Genomic DNA, 19,908 nt, shown 5'->3' with positions numbered 1-19,908 from the left:
ATTCTTAGCTGAATGAGCTTAAATCTTGAGAAGGAGAATTTGGCTCATTAATGCATTCTTTGTTTGAAATTGCAGTTGGAATTTTGTAAGCTAACTCTGCAGCCTTTAGGATCTTTACTTTTTGTCATGCTCAGTGAGGCAGATCTTGCATTGTTCCCAAAGGAGCATAAGCATTTATTTTAAAGAAAGTGAAACTAATTGCGTGCGTGTGTGTGTGTGTGTATTTATTCTAAAAGAGCAAGATCAAGGCTTAATCATGTGGTACAGAGAAAACTATAGTAGTTCATTTTATGATATGAGTTATATTTTATAGCTTATGCACACGTATCTTACAAACATTTGGCTCTGATATTTTGTGGTTACTGTTTTGATGCTGTCGTTGTTGTCACTGTCTGCACAAGCAGAAACCATGTCAATTAATTTTGGCATAGTTGAATTGAGACTGGCATTTTCATTTAGGAGATCTTTTACAGGATACTTGACTGTGCCAATCCTGCTTTGCTTAGGACTATGGGTAGGGACATTAAGCTTCTTTTGGTATCTCCTTAAGAAGAGGTGCTTTTCACTGTCTTTGTATCTCATGAGGTATGATCCTCTTGCAGAGGAACGTTTTTTTTCTTGCTTTCAGAGATTAGAATTCATCTTACTTTCTTAGGCATAGTCTTTGGGTCTGTATGCATCAGGAATACCTTAAAAAATGGGGTGGTGGGAAGCATAGTAATTACAGGAGTTGGATTTACAGCATATGAAACTGCCAAGGCCTGCGGGTATTTCCACTGCTATGAAAAGGAAGATTGCTATTCACATGTAAGTAATTCTTGTGTAAGTCCGTTTACAGCAGTTAAAATAGCCTCTTTTGAAATCAGTTGATATTTTAACTCCTCAGATTGCAAAGAAGAGCTGCTTGAGCCCTAGGCTGCTGCTCTTCATATGTGTCGTATGATGCTAAAAGTAGGCTTACGCAATTTTAGCAGTACTTGATGTTAGGTTTACGGAAAGGTACAAACATAAATGAATACTCATGAAAACATAGAAGTTCAATAATTTCTAAGCAATGATAAATACTTCACAGTATCTTTTAAATGAGACGATTAAACAAATGCATATGGTTTACGTAATTTTTTTTCTGAGAACAATGACTGAGCTGCAACTATCTTGTTTTAGCTCTGCCTAATTTTTAGCAAAAATGGAATCAGTCTAATTTAATCATGTACAAGTGGCAGAGCAGCAGCTGTTTTAAAAGCTAGCAAAAAATGTGAAAACTATGATAATAGCTTTGAAAGTAGTTTCAAAATTTTGGGAATATTTTAAGAACACCCATATAAAATAGCTGTTATGAAAACCAGTCAAGGAAATTTAATTTCATAAATACTTGGTAGCTAAATGAGTTCCACAGCTTATTCAGTAAAGAGACTTAAGCTTTTTGTTGTACTGCATTTCAGGAGACATTTTGGCCTAAGAGTCTCTTCAGCAAGACTGACGGGACTGAAGGTCACATTGCACCTTCAGGCTCAAGACTCCCTTAAAGCTCACTTTATGAACCTATTTATCTGGGATCTTGTGGCTTTAACTCTTGGTACTTGGTATTTTCCTTGTTTTCATCCTCTTTTATAACTTATTTAGCAAGTAACCCACTCTACTGTAGGTTGTCATCCCAATTATGAGGTAAAGTAGGAACCTTCATCTTCAAGATGCACCAGTTGACTTTGATCTAGTGTTTTAATTTTGATTTTATTGGGCTTCAGAATCATCATGGGTTTCAAAGTGTTTTCTATATTTGTCTTAAATAATCTTTTGTTCGATAGCCTACTCCTTTTTTTAGTGATCTGACAAACTAATGTATATTCTTTAATTAAAAAATTGCAATTCTCCTTGACTTGTGCTCTATAATTTTGGATTCAGTTTTGAAGATTTTATTGTGGTTTGTTTGATTTGGCAGCTTCTGATATCTTCCTAAATCATTGCATTACTGACATCCTTTGATTTGAATAATAGGTGTCCCTGTAAAGATGTAGAGAGTTTCAAGGCTACTTTTTCCTGAGGTGGTGGTGTATATGAGGTTTTCCGAGATTTAGATGCAAATACATCTCTTACTCTTTTAATGTTTTGTTAATATTATTTGGGTTTCGGTGAGCATAGACATAATAAAAGAGTTGATTTTTGTACAGTGTTTTAGGTCCTAGTCTAAAACATGCAGTCAAGATCTAATAAAGAATTTCAAGTGCCCAGTCCAAGTTGGAACTGCTCTGTCTAAAATTGTGATCCAGCCCTCCATACTTCATAGAGTTATCCCTGTTTGTACAGCTGTTTTCTTGCCATCTCCCTCACACCCCACTCAATGAAAGTACAAGTATCACAGCGGCTTCCCACAGAATTCTGTATTGGTTTACACACACTTATTTGAAAGTTCAGTGGGCTTTTAATGGACTGTAGAACACATTTGCTTCTAAGAAGTGATGTATGTTGGGTCACAAAAAAGTCTGGGAATAGATTATTATGAATGCTCAAGGACTGTATTGTAAGATGTATTGAGGTACAGCTTAAAACTTGAAAATTTTTAAAATCTTAAGTTATTTGCTGGTTATCTGATTTCATAATTTGAAAATGTTTCTCTGCACATGCAGGTACGGCTCTGACAGGACAGTTTATTATGTGTGTCTGTAGCTACCTCTATGAGAACTTAATATTATGTTTTCTATGAAAAGAGAAGTGGTAGTGCTTTGAGGAGAGGGAATTGTGTGGAGTCTGTTTTAACCCAGGAAGCTGATGAATGTTTCGTACACCTAAAAAGGAGGTGCAGAGGAAGGAACACCTCCTTTTTTACTAGGATGGGAAGATGAAAAAAAGTAGTTTTAATTTAAAGTCGCAGCAGACATTAAGTTTTATAGCTTGCCTGATCATAGCCAGTTATCACCAACACTTGAAATTAACAGAGCTTTTAATCATGAGAAGTTGAATGTCCTCAGCGGTGCATATCTAAGCAGTTAGGTCGTGACCAAAGTGACACAAACAGAAATCGTAACATTTGCTTCGGTGAGCTTTGGTTTTAAGTTTGCTTGCCTAAGAAATGAGGTAGTGAGGATGCAGCAGTCCTTGGTAGATGATAAAAACACCTGACAGCTGTCAGTATCTTCATGTGAACAGCGTACAGCTTTTGGGAAGAAACAATAACACAGAAAAAGAAGGCAGAGAAATAGCAGATGTGTTCAGAAGAGAGTAGTGGAATACTTGCCTTGCATTCTATCTGCAATAGATCTCATTATGCTTTTAATTTCTGTTTCCTTTCTCTTTTTTCTTAATCTGCATTTGTAGTCACATTGTTTTAACACGTGCAGATGCCAATATACTTCAGAACATTTAATTTCTTAAAACTACTATGTGCATGTAGCCCCGTCTTATGAAATATTTCGTAATATTTGTTCCCCTCATAAAAAAGGGAGATACAATGTTGTGAGCTGATGCTGTAGCTGTTTAGGTTTGTTTGTTTGTTTGTTTTTTTATTTTTATTTTTACAGGTTATTGCAACCTGTAACTAAAATTGTTTAAATATTATAACCTGTAGTAACCAAACTATGAGAATAATGTGTCCCTAAAATGAGAGGAAAATAACTGTAAAAAATTCTTCATGTGCTTAACATTCTAAAAAAAAAAAAAAAAAACAAAAACCAACCAAACAAACAAAAAACCAAAAACCAAACCTTCTCTTCTAGCATGGCTGTTAGTTTTAAAGTTGTTTTTTTTATTTTCTCAGGTGACAATGCATGTCGTGTTAATAATGGAGGCTGCAGCACTCTTTGTTTAGCCGTTCCTGGAGGCAGAGTTTGTGCCTGTGCTGATAATCAGCTTTTGGAGGAAAACAGTACAACCTGCATGAGTAAGATTTTTAAAGAATATCTGAGTTGATACTACTGTTAAGGGGTCAAGTCAAATCTGAAAATTAAACAAGAAGATGCAGTCTCCTAGATGCTTTTTGCGATTCTATAGGACAAACAAATATTCCTTGAATAAAGATTCTAATTGAAGACAGTTTATTAAATATAATAAAGATTTTTCAAAAAAGACAAAATATTAAGTACACCATATTTGAGGATAAAATGCATTGGAAAATATTTCAGAATGTCTGAGATGATGAAGCAGTTAAATATTTCATTGACCTCTTTTAAAGAATATCAGAAATACCAGAAAATGTTGTGATTAAATCAATATAAACTGGTTTGATATTATTATATGGACTAAATTGAACTCTAGCATAGAAAATGTTCATGCTGAAACTGTTCATAAAACATGTCAAGCAGATGTATTTGTGTACAATAAGTCCTGACACAGACTACGCAAATTTCGCTGTCTTTTTCTTGCATCTCTTCCTTGGATATCTTCATTGAAACACCAATAAAAAAAAAATTGTGCTAATAACAAAATGTGGGATTTTCAATTAAAAATAATAACTCATCAGATAATTCAGGTATTTTTTAAATGTTTAGACTTAATATTTGTAACTTACTCAAAATTCTTTTTTTTTTTTTTTTTTAATCTCATTGATTATTTCTTGAAGTGTAGTGTGTAAAACTTTACATAGGTCTCCAGCTGTAGGCCTAGTAGAGATGAGTAAAGCATAAGGATTATTTCATAACATGATGAACATTACTGAGCTTGCAATTACCTTGAATTTGACCCAAATGCATGGCTGGCAGAGCCATCACTGTTGCTAAAGAAAACTATTTTTCTTTTTAGCAGAAAATACTGGAAGGTGGACTTCTCACTGGTAAGATGGAATGTAAGCATTAGGAAGAGAGGTTAGACACTTTTAGATCTGAATGAAGCAGGTTTCCTGTATTTTCCCCAACACACTTCATTGCCTGACTCTTTCCAAGGACTTTGATGCTCCTCGTAGGGTCATAGAGTGATGTGTGGTATTTACACATCAAGCATTCTGAACCTTATGTTGAGAAATGTATCTGTCTGGATTTATCAGTAAGCTTGTAGCTTGCTACTTAATTCTACCTCAGTAGAATTTTATCCTTTTTTCTTTGCCAAGTCTGTACCAGTGCATAATGCAGGTGTTTGAGTTGTTGTGTGGATACAAGAATCAGCTCTTCAGTAATCATTTTCTAGCCCTTTAACATGTACCAGAATTTGGTCTGTGTCTGTAAGAATATTTTCTTTTCGCTGTTGATGAGGCATTGCGATATTTTAAACTGATATTTTTACACTATCATCTAAGCACCAATTTAAAAAAAACAGTTTGAGTGCCATTCTGTCCTGAGTTCTTCCATTTATTAAAAATATATTACCTCAACCATACACTCAGATATGCATGCTGCTACAGGCTTCAGGTGGAATTACCTAAAATATGCAAAGTTTACTAAAATATTTTCTGAAGAGTGATAACAAGAACTTATATCTATTTGTATTGAGGTACTATTGCATTCTGTATGTGTCAAGCTAATAAAATAGATGTGCTTCTTGGATATTTTTCCTAGTTAAACATGGAGAAGTGCTACCACAGTTGTGCAAAGCTGAACAGTTTCAGTGTAACAATAAGCGCTGTATCCAGGATCGCTGGCGCTGTGATGGGGATGATGACTGTCTGGATGGCAGTGATGAGCATTCTGAAATTTGCTGTATGTATGCTTTTACATTTTAACCCACAATTCATAGTTTATTTTAAAAAATGGAAACAAAATAATGTAAGTCTGAGGGGAATCAAACAAAAGCAATAATCCTTAAGTCATTCATGTAAATCTTTCATTTTCTTCTTTTCCTGCATATAATAATGGTAGTCCTTTCAAATGACACTGGTGTACGTGTTTCATAGCATAGTACAAGAGCCTTTATCTTTAGGTTTTGACATTGTAATTTCTGATTCTTTAAATGTCGGTGGTTTTTGTTTTGTTTCCCACTATTGCGCTTTTTTATATGGGTCACAGGATAATTCAGGTTGGAAGGGGCCTCAGAATATCTCTAGTCCAGCCTTCACAAAGCAGGGCCAGCCTCACCTCAACCTCTAGGAAAGTGATGGAGCAATTAGTCCTGGAAACCATTTCCAAAGACATGAAGGACAAGAAAGTGATTGGGAGTAGTCAGCATGGATTTATGAAGGGGAAGTCACGCTTAGCCAACCTCATAGCCTTCTACAGTGATGTGACTAGTTTGGTGGATGAGTGAAAAGCAGTGGATATTTTTTACCTCAACTTTAGTAAGGCTTTTGACTCTGCCATAACAGCCTCGTAAACAAGCTGACAAAGGATGGATTAGGTAAGTGGACAGTGAGATGGATTGGAAACTGTCTGAATAGCCAGGCCCTGGGGCTTGTGATCAGTGGCACAATGTCCAGCTGGAGCTAAGTCACTAGCAGTGTACCCCAGGGGTTAATGCTGGGGCCAGTAACCTCTTCATTAATGACTTGGTCAGAGCGCACACTTGGCAAGTTTGCAGGTGATATGAAGTTAGGAAGAATGGCTCATGCACCAGATGAGTGTGCTGCCATTCAGAGGAACCTTGACAGGCTGGAGAATTGGATGGAGAGGAATATGGTGAAATTCAGCAAGGAGAAATGCATCTGGGGAGGAGTAACTCCAGGCCTCAGTATATGCTGGGGTCCACCCAGATAGAAAGCAGCTTTGCAGACAAGGACCTTGGGGTCCTGGTGGACAACAAGCTGACCATTAGCTAGCAATGCACCTCATAGCAATGAAGGCTAGGAGCATCCTGGGCTGCTTTAGGAAGAGCATGACCAGCAGGTTGAGGGGGTGATCCTTCCTCTCTACTTGGCCCTGATGAGGTTGTATCTGGAGGACTGTGTCCAGTTCTGAGTTCCCCAACACAAAAAAGATAGGGACTTACTGGAGTGAGTCCAGGAAAGGGCCACTGAAATGATTAAGGGACTGGCATATCTGTCCCAGAAGTTGGGAGAGCTGGGATTGTTCAGTCAGGGGGAAGGGAAGGCTCAGGAGGGATCTTACCAACGTGTATAAATACCTGATGGGAGAAGACGGAATGAAGACGGAATGAAGAACAGGGAACCAGGCTCCTCTTAGTAGTGCCCACTAGCAGGACGGGAGGTAATGGACACAAACTGAAAAGCATGAAATTTTATCTGAACACAAGAAAACGTGTTTTTTACTGTGAGGAGAGTCAAACACTGGAATAGATTGCCCAGAGAGGTTGTGGAGTTTCTGTCTATGGAGGTACTTGAAACATATATGGACACGGTCCTGGGAAACCTGCTCTGGTTGACCCTGCTTGAGCAGGGAATTAGTCTAGGTGACCTCAACAGGTCCCTTCCAACCTTAAACATTTCTGTGATTCTGTAATGTATTTCTTAAAAAAACCAACCAAACACAAAAAATCCCACAAAACATAAACAAACAAAAATCAACCACCACACACTCTTCCATTTTTAAATTAGATGTACTTTATCTTTAAAAATACGGTTTTACAAGACCTGTATTTTTTTGCTGTAGAGGAGTCCCGATGTTGAAATGAAAAATAATAGAAAACATACCAATTACATATGTATGTCATTCCTGGAAGATACCTAGGTAGCCTGCTATAAAATTAGAGTGGCAGCAGTGAAAATTCCTTTCCTCACTCGGTTTGTCGCAGTGCTATTTCTATCATTAGTTCATTTCTCGAAACCAAATCTCCTTTACTGAAATGAAAATACATTCCTTTTTTCCCCGTAAATTGTAGACATGAAGAATTGATACACTCTTCTACAGTGCAGCATTGTTCTGGGTGTCTGAAAACTTATCATGGTCTCTCTTTCTTATCTCTTTGAGATAAAACAGCTCTAATCTGTTCTTTTTTCCCAGTAGATTATGGGTTTTTTTAGATTTCCTTGCTCTTTTCTGAACTTTGCCAACTGATCCTTGGGGTTGGATGTCCAAAACCGGATGTATGTACTTCTGCTGAGGCCTTTGTGAAGCTGGTTAGGCTGAGAGAACGTGTTTGTGAGGGTCGATAGTCCTGCTTATACATCCTGGGGTAAATCTTACCTGCCTCACACTGGTCTGATGTTGCTGGTACATACTGAGCTTGTGATCCTCTGTAATGCCTAGGTCTTTTTCTGTATGTCTGTTACCTAGCCAGTTTGGGTTTTTTCCCTGCATTTATATATTTTGGTAGCTCCACGTAGTTGTCATTACTGACTTTGGTCCTAATTCTTTTCAAAACATTTGTCCAGTTCTGAACTGCAGTGCTTACTAACATTTTATTTTAATACCAAGGATTCTTACACTTAAATAAGGAGCTCAACTAATAAAGACAGTGAGAAAGAAAATCTTTTGGCAGAGTTGACTTGATTCTCATTTAAATATTAGACCAATTCATTGATCAAAGCTTGTAATCCTCAGAGGATTTATTCAGATATAAATGAAATCATGATCTAGTCCCAAATCTGTATGTGATATATAGTTTAAGTGGCCAGTATGATAACAGTGATCTCTTTTCAGCAGTTGCTATAGTAACTTCAATAGTTCTTTTTGAGTTAGTCTGAAATATTTGCAGTTACGAATAGAATACACATACAACATGTTAGTAAATATATATGAGCAAAAACTTAACTACCATTTAAAACAATGTCTATGTCTAGTGTTGAGGTCAGATTTAAAAAAAAAAAAGTCTTCAATTTTTAATTTTATTACATGGATGATAACAGTTTTGTTCTCCAGTCACATTGCAAACTAGGTTGCTTCATAAGTATTATGAGACTTGGAATACCTTTCTGCTCAGATTATTAATTAATCTTTACTTCCAGTGTTCTTTCACCCTCCACGCAAAACACTCATGAAGGGTTCATGTGTTATTGATATCGCACTCGCTCTGTGTTGTTTTCAATAGGAAGAATAGGTAGAAAGGTCAAAGATAAAAGCTACTAAAATGTCAAGGATAAGCCTGCAAGTCGTCCTTTCATTTTAAATACCATTTGTTTCCAGATATATGTTAAACTTTAAAAAAGAGACTGTGGATGGCTGAGTAGGTGGAGAATAGCTTGCGATTATTTTTAACCCAGCATTTGAAACTGTGTGTAGTTTACTGCTCTTGTGCAGCTCAGGATTAGGAAGATCTGCTAAAAATAGATCTTGTTATTACCATGAAAGAAGCAGATCATATATACTTACTATAGCTGTAAGAGCAGGCCAATAGTATTTACAAAATTTCTGTGCTTTCAGTCTTCATCCTTCCCATGATATTTGGTAGCTATCAAAAACATGTTTATGAGATACCTTGTTCACTCTTGAATACCAGATTTTTTTGTCAGTTTTACACTGTGTTGCATATTTCACTTTTTGACACCTACAATTTCATGGTAAGTAAACAGCAGATCTATATGTGGCCATTGACAGTAATGTGCATCATTTTAGAAGCATTTTATAACCTGCCCGAATCCCTGCTCACTGTGGTATATTATTTTGGATATGCACTTAGCAACTTGCATCCGTTCCCTGTGGTGTTTTCTTTTGTTTATATGCACTTCAGTTTGCAAACCTCGTCACATTGATAAAATGCGATTGAGGACATTTTTCTTTAAGCAAATAGCAACGCTGTAAAATGCTGCTACCTTTTATCACCTAGTAGCTAATAGGAGAGGATCTCCATATTGACACTATATGATAGGAGACTCTTTACTATGTATTGTTTAATTTATTATTGAAGTACTGCAATATTTTTTATTTAACTGGTTTGCTGAACAATTTTTTTATCATGGTGATTATATATAAAGGATAACCATACTAACTGCATCACCAGGGAATACCATTTAATGTATTCTTTTCAGCTGGTTTTCTCTGATTATTTTCTTAGGAAAAGAACTCTCTTTTTTTTTTTCTCCCCAGTCAATCATAGCTGTCCTGATGATCAGTTTAAGTGCCAAAATAATCGTTGCATTCCCAAGAGGTGGCTTTGTGATGGAGCTAATGATTGTGGTAATAACGAAGATGAATCAAATGAAACCTGTGCAGGTAAAGATTTTACTTGGTTGTGCACACAAGTTCTCTAACTCCAGTTCCGTAACTAGTTCAAGACTGCTCTGAACTCAACTGAACCAGTCTGCTACTAGTAATCTGATTATTGCCATTTTAAATTCATTCAGATTTTGATGCCACTAAGGCTGGAATACAAATTATATTTTACTTAATCCTTATGCTTGACTGTGCTTTCCAAAGTAATTCAGCACTTAATCTATCCATATGGGTTGACTGTCAAAGCAGTGCTTAAGTACAAACTTGTCCCTGCTAAATCTTTTTCGTCAGCCTAGAATTTTGTTTGTTAACATGCTGTGATGAGTGCCATGTCACTGGTAAATTTTATTTTATGCTGACAAAAGCATAATTAGTTATTCAGTTTCCCCTCGGTAGCTTGAAATTGTTTTCATTTGTAAGTTATTAACTCTATAGTGGATTTTTAAGTAAATACCAAGATGAAGATTGTTTACTTATTCCACTGCAATAAATCATGGAGTTCCAAATCTGTCCTTTGCTTGTATGGAAGTGATGTTTAGTGCTTGTCAGTAGAGTACACTAAGCACTCATTAAATATCTTATATACAAAATATCAGGCATCAATAATAGTGTGATAGGCAGCATATATTGTATATGAAAATATTCCCTCAACTCATTTTCCTTGATTTAAATTTTCATATGTATAATAACCTGTTCTGGTTGTTACTTAGCAGTTTGGCTTAAAGAACTCTAGCACAAATGCGGACCTATAGTGTCTATATCGTCTCTACAGTATTATTGTGTATTGTAATACATCTTGATATCCTTTGATATTCAACTGTTTGCTTGTAGTATAGAGTCTGATTTGAAAACAATATTTTGCATCCCTGTGTCAGTTGGCTGTGGGTTGAATTTTGTATTCTTGTTTTTCCTTTTGTTCCTGCAGTGGCAAACACAATTCATGTTTTAAAAAAAAATACTTCTTTGAAATATTTTAAACTTCTATTCTTCTATTGTATTTTGGGCTATTTCTATGAAGAAAAAGGAGAATGGTAATTGAGAATAGTAAATGAAGAAATATTCTTCATATAGATGAACTCTAAAAGCTTAAATTTGGAATAAAAATCTGTGTCACTATCACTGGCATTGTAGTTACGGGTTCGCATTTTGAATAAACAAAATTATAAGTAATGTTAGTTTTATGTGTTAGATTTTTATTGAAATTTTACTGTTCATCAGCTTTCAAAGTAATTTATGTAGTTACATAGGATGATTTCTTTTAGTGATCTTTATTTCTTCAGAAGAAAGGCATACATCATTTCTTTTAATGGATCATTACAGTTGCATATTTGCAAAGGCAAAGATTCTAAGAACAGTGAGGCCAGGCACATCACACACATGCTATATTACCATTTTTCTGTGTAAATATGAATCTTACTAGATCATTGTTTATGTTATGAAATACGATTTGTTAATCTTCCAACTGTAAGTTAGACATTTTTATACCCTGATTATTGTTTACTTACCTCTAGTGCTAATGTTATTTTATCAAACATTAATGCTCTTCTACCACCTAGTTTTGTGTAAATTACAATTTGCAATAATTACATGTAATTTGCAATAATTACATGTAAAACTTCATGTTCTCGTATGTTGAAGAAACCACCAAGAATTCTACATAACAGAGGTAGACCACAGTCCTGCAGATGGCCTCAATTTTCTCTGAAATCAAAGGTGGTGAATGATGTTTAGTCAGATCAGGTAAAATGTGCAGCAGGCCAGGAGATGCCCTCCAGACTTGCAGCTTATACACAGAGACACGCACCAAGACACCTAACAGATTTAGTCCATTTCCCTTGCATTTTTGGAGTGTTTTGTCTTGACAGCAAGAACGTGTCAGGTTGACCAGTTTTCTTGTGGGAATGGACGCTGTATTCCAACATCGTGGCTATGTGACAGGGAGGACGACTGTGGAGATGAAACTGATGAAATGACATCCTGTGGTAAGTAAATTTGCTTTTGGGGAAAAAAGCACAATTATTCTATAAAAAGTTAAACATATAAGGATGTCTTTTCATGAGAACTGATGGGTAGAAGTAGTATGATGGTCCTTTTTTGGTTTTATATGAACTAATAATATTCTTTCTGAAATGGCAAATATAATTTATTTGATTAATAAATAAACCCAAAGCAAAGGCTGCATTTTCTATTAATGAGTTTTTAACTACAATACCAAATATGCAGATCAGTCAACTTAATATTTTTCTAATTTACAGCCCATTATCAAATACTATCACCCTCAAAAATTGGTATTTGTCTTGGCTGTGTACCTCTTCACATGGGCATATACTAGCTGTCAATAAAATCAGACTTTCACTTCTGAACAGAAGGATATTTTGATGTTGTATTTTGCAGAAAAATATAGTCTTTCTTGGTTGTCATGAGATAGTAGCAGCAGCTCTGCTGATTGCTGCTTTGCTGAGATATTGCAAAGAGAGGTGCACGGTCTCTAATCAACTGCTTCCAAACAATTAAGGTTTTTTGTAAGTCAGCATGACTGCCTTCATCTGTTTGGCGGGTCACAGGTAAATGTTGTGAGTCTGAGAGCAAAAGGGTCAATGAGCTGTCTGCAAAATATTGTATCAGCGTGTTCCCAGTTTACAAGGGAATATTTGTGATATTATTTGACTTACTAATGTGAATCAGTAAGTGTGTCGCAATATAATAGGATACGTTTACAAAATGACTTTTCAAGAGTTTTCAAGAAAGAATGCTGACTGATTATTTTAGTAGCATCAACCATGTAAACATGAACTGACAGGTTGCGCACAAAAAAATTAAAATCTAAAGTGCACTTGTTAGGATACTTAGTTAGACCTGTATTTTCCTCAGATATAGCTGATATTCTAACTTGATTCACTGTTAAAAAAAAATATATTGTTTCTTAATCAAATTCAAACTATGAAAGCAATGCAGTTGATAAAACATTACCTTTTTTTTGCTTTTTTGAAACTTCTTACTGCTGTAAAACTTTTCAGTAGAGTTATTAGAGTTCTATTACTGATAGCAGTTCTGCAAAAATCTCAATGCCTTTGAAGCACTTGCAGTGGAGAGGAGAAAAAAAATAGAAAGTAAACACATAAATGGAAGTCATAGGCTGACACTGTGATGCCCTGTGTTCCATAAACATAAATATCCAGGACTTCAATTACGAGAGAATCTATGGAAGGCAACATGTAGGATCCAATCAGTAAATTCTGTTGATCCATAGTCCCTTAAGTTTGTTTAATTTTGAATTATTCATGACTGGCAACCAGCTAATACCCATTAGCTCAGTTCACGTTGTTACTTTTTAAAGTCCATATGTAATTCTCAGCATCTCCTTCTTCTATAACTGCATTCAAGATTTCAGGATTTTTAAGTGTAAATAGTTGTTAGGTTTCCTGGAATATTCACCTGCTTTCTCTTGTCTTATTTGTTATGACTTTCCTCGTCTTTCTTCTTTTAATAATGATATAAACCAGAAAAAAAGAAAGCTAATTTTATATTGACAGTAATTAATATATGATCAGTTACTTCAAAATAGATGACATATTTGATAAATTCTAAATCAAAATAAAATCATTGTGTGAGTGAACATGAGGATATTATTAAGGTAGACTTCTAATTGCCATGCTTCAAATCAGGTAAGTTCTGTTGTATACAGAGGCGGAATAGGTGATCCCAGTGGACTTACTGTATTTTTGCAGTCTCTGAAATTATAACATTCTATGTAATGGGACAGCATGGCACTTGGTACTAGAATAGTTTATCTGACTAGCTGTACCTTGTGTTCTTAGACACCTTATCAATATATAGATGTTAATGTCATCTTTTTAATTTCTTCCTGTGTGTTTTGTATGACGTTCTGTCAGATGATCTGGAGTATTTCTTCAGATCATTTAATCAGCATTCGTTTCACCTGCTGTTTTTCAGTTTGGCCATACTTTACATAGACTTCATGTTTTAGAATCTTGTTTGTTTATTCTCGAGCACTGTGGTTGTGCAAATATGTCAAATATTTCATTTTTCATTCTGCCTTATAATTTGAGGACTAATGGGCACACTAATGGCATTTATTTAGCTATTCTATTGATTGGTGTATATTTTCTTCTATGAAGCAGTTTAAAATTCTTCTTGTATTTGCAGGTTTTTATAGTAAAAGTAAAATCATGGTTTGCTTTTTGTTACCATTACAAATAGTTGATTTTCAACTGCACCAGTCTTTAGCTATGAATAACTTTTGGCTCCTATTGATTCAGGAACTTAAGCATACTTATATTGCTGTATAGCTGGGGTGAGCAGGACTGGAAAGATGATGTCAATATCATAACGCATACACTTTTTCATAAGATACAATCAGATTTACTAAGAAGCATGACATTTCCGAAGATGATTTGAAATGAGACCCTCCTTATTTTTCTACTGCTTTCCTAAAGGAAACAAGACTTGTGCTTATTTTTTTTGTGTCCATCTGTTTATCAGTTTATTGTCATACCATTTGCACTCAATAACAGAAGGGTAAAAGTAGTATCAAAGAACCGGAGCTTTTACAAGACTGCTGGATAGCAGAGAGAAATGCAATTCGTGTCTACACTGTGGAGAGGCTTCACTGTGAGCTCAAGAGGCAGCTTTTTTGTTTTGTCTGTCTGCAGAGCAGTCAGCACAGGGAAGGCTGTGAATCAGCTACAGGATGTGCATCTCTTTGCTGCGAAATAGGGAAAGGAAAGGAGTACTGGGGAGGCCATAGGGACAATGAGGGGAAGTACTGTGCCTGTCTTCTAGGATGTGAGAGGGAGCTGTGGATGACGGTGGAGGCTGGGGCTATGAGAAGCAAACACTGGAGACACTGCAAAACATCCTTGGAAAGACCGTGGTGGTCCGAGAATCATGAGAAATCATGAGATGGGGGGGGTGGGGTGGTGGTGGTGATGAGGATAATCACAATTCGTTTTAATTAGTTTCTGTGTCTTTATATAGGTCTTGGGAAGACAGATGAACATAAAGAAAATAAAGTCATGAAGACATTCATGTATGGGAAAGGGGAAAATTGCATTTAATATATGAGTTAAATTTGTGGGAAAATTATTGAAGAGCTAAAAAGCAAAATTAAAATTGCTTTCAGCTTTGCTTGAGGCACCTAAGGCATATATTGTAGCTAAGTACCATCATAGTTGCACATCTGCATTGTTTGTCTTGGAACAGATTTTTGTTGTCACTGTAATGTGTTCCCCCAAGAAAAACAGGTTTGTTTGTTTGTTTGTTTGTTTTAATTTAAGAAAAAAAAAAAAAACCAACCTTTCTAGGAGTAATTGACAAAGTGTTGTCATCAGTGTTAACTTTTCTTCCCACCCTTTTCTGTGTCGAAGAAGAATTGTCACTTCAATTGTATGATGTTCTTGATGATCTCTAAATTTTACTGTTTGCAGCTGGTTTGGTTCGGTGCTTCATGCATGACTTTTTTTAAGCCAAAACTTTCCCTAAGCGTCTATAAAGAAAAAAAAAAAAAAAAGAAGCTTTTGAATTAACTTTAAAACATTTTCTACACCAACAACGGCAAGAGACAGCAAACCCAAGTCAGAAATTCATTGACTTCAATGACTATTTCAATTCTTGTCTTAAGGAAATTTTACATTTATGTGGCATGTTTTAAAAGTTTAGAAAAACTCTTCAGTTCTAATTACATGGCCTAATTCTCAAAATCTTTGTGAAGTTTAGCTTTGTGTCTCAATTGTAACAACACTAGAACAACCCAATGTAGTCAGAGCGATCTAATGAGGAATACCTTTGGAGAGTTGTTCTCATCTGGGGCAGTTTTGGCGTGGCTGACAGGACTATGCACCATTTTGGACATGCCTTTCTGTTGCATTTAGGGTGTACTGTGTAGGAACTTCCAACCTGAAATCCTTCAGTGAAGGACAAACTTGCCTTTAAGTAGCAGTTCAGGCAGATTGTCCATGTTGTCGTCTTTGGTTTGCATTAAGTATCAGTTACTGAGAGGTGTCTTTTTTTCTTGATGGTCTGTATAGAGAATTTAGGCTCCTCCTTATTCATTTTGAATCAAGTTAGGCTTTTGAATTGTTTCTTATGAATTGCCAGGTTTTGTAAAGTAGATCTTGTATTTTCCAAACTGAATAGGTACAGGCACTGTTTAACATGCTAATGGTATGAATGCACATACCTAGCTATCATATTGGTTTTAGAAGAAAAAGAAGTCTGAAAAAAATCAAGTTGTTCTATGCAAAACTTATTAAACAATTATAAAAATTCTGTGTGTAATATAGATGAGTCTCTACTATCAATAATATTGTCTCAATTTTTTACTACTTTTACTGGAATGCTTGGAGGAAATTATTTTAAATGTTTGTAAATCATTCGGCCGGCTGAATGTGAGCCAGCAGTGTGCTCAGGTGGCCAAGAAGGCCAATGGCATCCTGGCTTGTATCAGAAATAGTGTGGCCAGCAGGACCAGGGCAGTGATCGTCGCCCTGTACTCGGCATTGGTGAGGCAGCACCTCGAGTCCTGTGTTCAGTGTTGGGCCCCTCACTCCAAGAAGGACATGGAGGTGCTGGAGCGTGGCCAGAGGAGGGCAACGAAGCTGGGGAAGGGTCTGGAGCACAAGTCTTATGAGGAGCGGCTGAGGGAGCTGGGGTTGTTTAGCCTGGAGAAGAGGAGGCTGAGGGGAGACCTTATTGCTCTCTACAACTACCTGAAAGGAGGCTGTAGCGAGGTGGGGGTCGGTCTCTTCTCCCAAGTAACAAGCGATAGGACGAGAGGAAAAGGCCTCAAGCTGCGCCAGGGGAGGTTTAGGTTGGATATTAGGAAAAATTTCTTCACCGAAAGGGCAGTGAGGCACTGGCACAGGCTGCCCAGGGAAGGGGTTGAGTCCCCATCCCTGGAGGTATTTAAAAGAAGGGTAGACGTGGTGCTCGAGGACATGATTTAGTGGTGGGCCTGGCAATGCCAGGTTAACGGTTGGACTTGATGACCTTAAGGGTCTTTTCCAACCTAAACAATTCTGTGATTCTGAATACTGACATTTTAATTTTGGATTTTATTATGTCAGTGCACAGTGACTTTATTTCTTGACTGTTCTTTTGCTTGGTACTCAACCTTCTCATTTTATACTCTCCCATTTCTTGTCTTTTACTAGCAGTGTTATTGCAGTTAGAGAACTTTTTAAATATAAATAAAAACATTGAAAATACGGTTTGTATCAGTCATCAAACTATAATTAGTCATAAATATTAGCATGCTTAGTGGCAAAGACAGCCCTGGTCTGATCGGAATATAGGGCCATGTTATGTGACACAGAATGATGCATTTCAGTGGTCTGTGTTGAGGAAGGATAGGGTTTTGGCTAGTATTTACGGTTAAAAGCCTTTTTATCCGCTCTTTTTGGTGTCTCACCTCTTTCTTCTCTCCAGATTAAGTATTTGGCAGGTGCAAATGTTTGATACAATACATTTGTGTAATTTATGCATATAGGAGGGTAGAAGAATATTACTAAAGAGGATATACATTAAATAGTTTTTATTTCTTTTTGAACACTTTCACAGAATTCCCAACATGTGAGCCACTAACTCAATTTATATGCAAAAATGGAAGATGCATTAGCAGCAAATGGCTCTGTGATTCAGGCAAGTATCAAGTGCTCCATATCTGAAATGAATATGGTAGATATTACATAAATATTGCTTTGATACTCACTCTTTTCTTCTGAGACTGATATTGCCAGTTTGGCTGGTAAGTGGCGAGAGAATAAATACAATATTTTTAAATTACTGACCTGACCTAGAAAGCGGCAATATTGGAGCTTCGTATAAGGAATGATGCAGTAGATATAGTAATAGTTACAAATAGTATATTCTGTAGAATGAAGTGTGATGTAATCTTTCATTATTAAAAAAAAAAAAGCTAAGCTATCGCATATGAAAGTATTTTCTACTTTTAGAAAACAAAATAGTTCCAGTTACCAAAATACCTAATTTTTTGTTGTTTGTGGGCGAGTTTAATTTAATAAATAGCATCCTTCAAGAGGGAAGGCCAGGAAGGCTTTACAATGTAGTTATTTCTTTTGTCTGAAAGAATACATATTGGAATGACAGCTGTTCAGATGAATCTTTTCTTAGAGCTTGTGATGTGGGAGTGATGTCATGCCAATCCTAATAACATTAGGTTGGTTCTTCATCCACCATAGCCTTTGATATTACTATAATTTTATGAAGCTGAAAGGAATTCATTCAAATTATCGGAATTGCCTTAAGATTGTTGTAATGACTACATTAGAGTAATGAGAAACTACATTCCACCCTTATTTATGTGCTGCCATCTTTCTCCACCTTGCACCATTGCATGTACATGGAAACAACATTTGTAATACTATTGAAAAGAAATTCTGACATCAGGTTTTCATTTTGGTTTATGTGAAGCTCTGTGTGTGTGTACTTAACTGTCTAAGTTAGCTTAACGAGTCACTGAGAATAAAGTAAAACCACTGTGTTCGGAAGCCTGTTTAGTTACACGTGACTGAAGGAATGAAGAAAATCTGAAGCCTTCTCATACTTGCTGGTGTCTGTGATTGAATAATTGTGAATAAGTGTAAGGGGTTAGACTATGCAAAATGACAGAGTCAAGTGCTGCTGGTAAATTAGAGTTAAGGAAATTACCTGCATTAGAAATAATTTTACCATATGCCTGTGGGCAGTAAACATACTATTTTATTTACTGCACGTTATTTTTCTCTTGCTTTTTGGAAATATCTTTTTCTCCTCACATCTTTTATTTGGATTTTTTATCTTTTACAATAATAAAGAAAATTAATATTTGCAGATGACGACTGTGGTGATGGAAGTGATGAACTAGGCTGTATTCACTCGTGTTCTGCTGATCAGTTCAGATGCTATAATGGTAGATGTATCCCAAGCCATTGGGCGTGTGATGGTGACAATGACTGTGGAGATTTCAGTGATGAAACCAAAACAAACTGCAGCAAGGAAGGTTAGCTTTTTTTTTCTTCCTAAATTTTAATACTTATAAACACAAATACTTTATTATAAATACAGAGAAGCCGTCTTCAGTCAATGGAAAAAGAGAAAATGCTTTTAACCTTGGTAAAGGTTGGAATGGAAAATATGTCAAGTATAATATGATAATACAGAAATGTATCATAGAAGAAGGATGCATTTGAAAACAGAATGGGTATTATACTGAGATAAGTTTTGTAGTTTTATTTTACTGAATTATGCTAAATGTGATGTTTGTCCTTTTACAGAGATGCATGCTGCCTAAAGAGACAGTAAGCAGCATTTCTTAAGTTACCATTTCTGTTTTCTGGGGGTTTTATGCAGTAACACTCTCATTTTTGTGTGATCCAAGTTTTGGGTTTTTTTTTTCAGTAGTGTTACTGAAGCATAAAAATGTTTTAACAAACTACAGTCCCATTTAGATGCCGTACATTATATTTATTTGGGTGAGGAGAGAAGGGGAGCATGCTTGTAGCAAAGGACAAAGAATAATAAGCGTGAGGGAATATTTTTCTCTCATATTTTTCTTACAGTGATTTTTCCACAGCAAAGTAAACGTACACGATTTTATTGTCCTTTTTAATGAGTTTATATTCTAAATCTAGTTGCAGACCTCATACAAATAGGTGAATTAGCAGAATGCCGTGCATGAGTAAAGTCCTTAATTTTTATATATTTACAAAAATTATTATTATTATTTATCTGTATCAAAATAATCGATCTGGAACTAAACTACTCACTTGCCCCCCTGTTCATGTCATTCTCAGAGCTTAAAGTCCCACTCTATCTGTTTATACAATACCATGTTATGTTGGGATTTGCAACGCTGTCTCTGAAATAGCACAGTTTTATGGTTATTATCAGTTCATATGTCTTCTGTGTCCTTCTCTGCTATGTGATG

The 19,908-nt window shown here is 36.0% G+C and overlaps 1 protein-coding gene across 1 annotated transcript in view; it reads left to right on the top strand.

Annotated features, from left to right (window-relative positions):
• LRP1B (LDL receptor related protein 1B) overlaps window positions 1-19,908 on the top strand; it is a gene marked incomplete at both ends in the record, with an annotated part of 755,097 nt that overhangs the window by 473,654 nt on the left and 261,535 nt on the right. Inside the window, 6 exons of the mRNA XM_082312062.1 lie at window positions 3,752-3,874; window positions 5,481-5,621; window positions 9,837-9,962; window positions 11,828-11,944; window positions 17,541-17,621; window positions 18,814-18,981. Coding sequence (XP_082168188.1) covers window positions 3,752-3,874; window positions 5,481-5,621; window positions 9,837-9,962; window positions 11,828-11,944; window positions 17,541-17,621; window positions 18,814-18,981 — 756 coding nt within the window. The remainder of the gene's footprint in view (window positions 1-3,751; window positions 3,875-5,480; window positions 5,622-9,836; window positions 9,963-11,827; window positions 11,945-17,540; window positions 17,622-18,813; window positions 18,982-19,908) is intronic.

Source organism: Platalea leucorodia, assembly GCF_965183815.1.
Source record: "Platalea leucorodia genome assembly, chromosome: 5".
Taxonomy (NCBI): Eukaryota; Metazoa; Chordata; class Aves; order Pelecaniformes; family Threskiornithidae; genus Platalea; species Platalea leucorodia.
The sequence above is the reverse complement of the archived record's forward strand: the minus strand, read 5'-3'. Positions and strand labels throughout refer to the sequence as shown.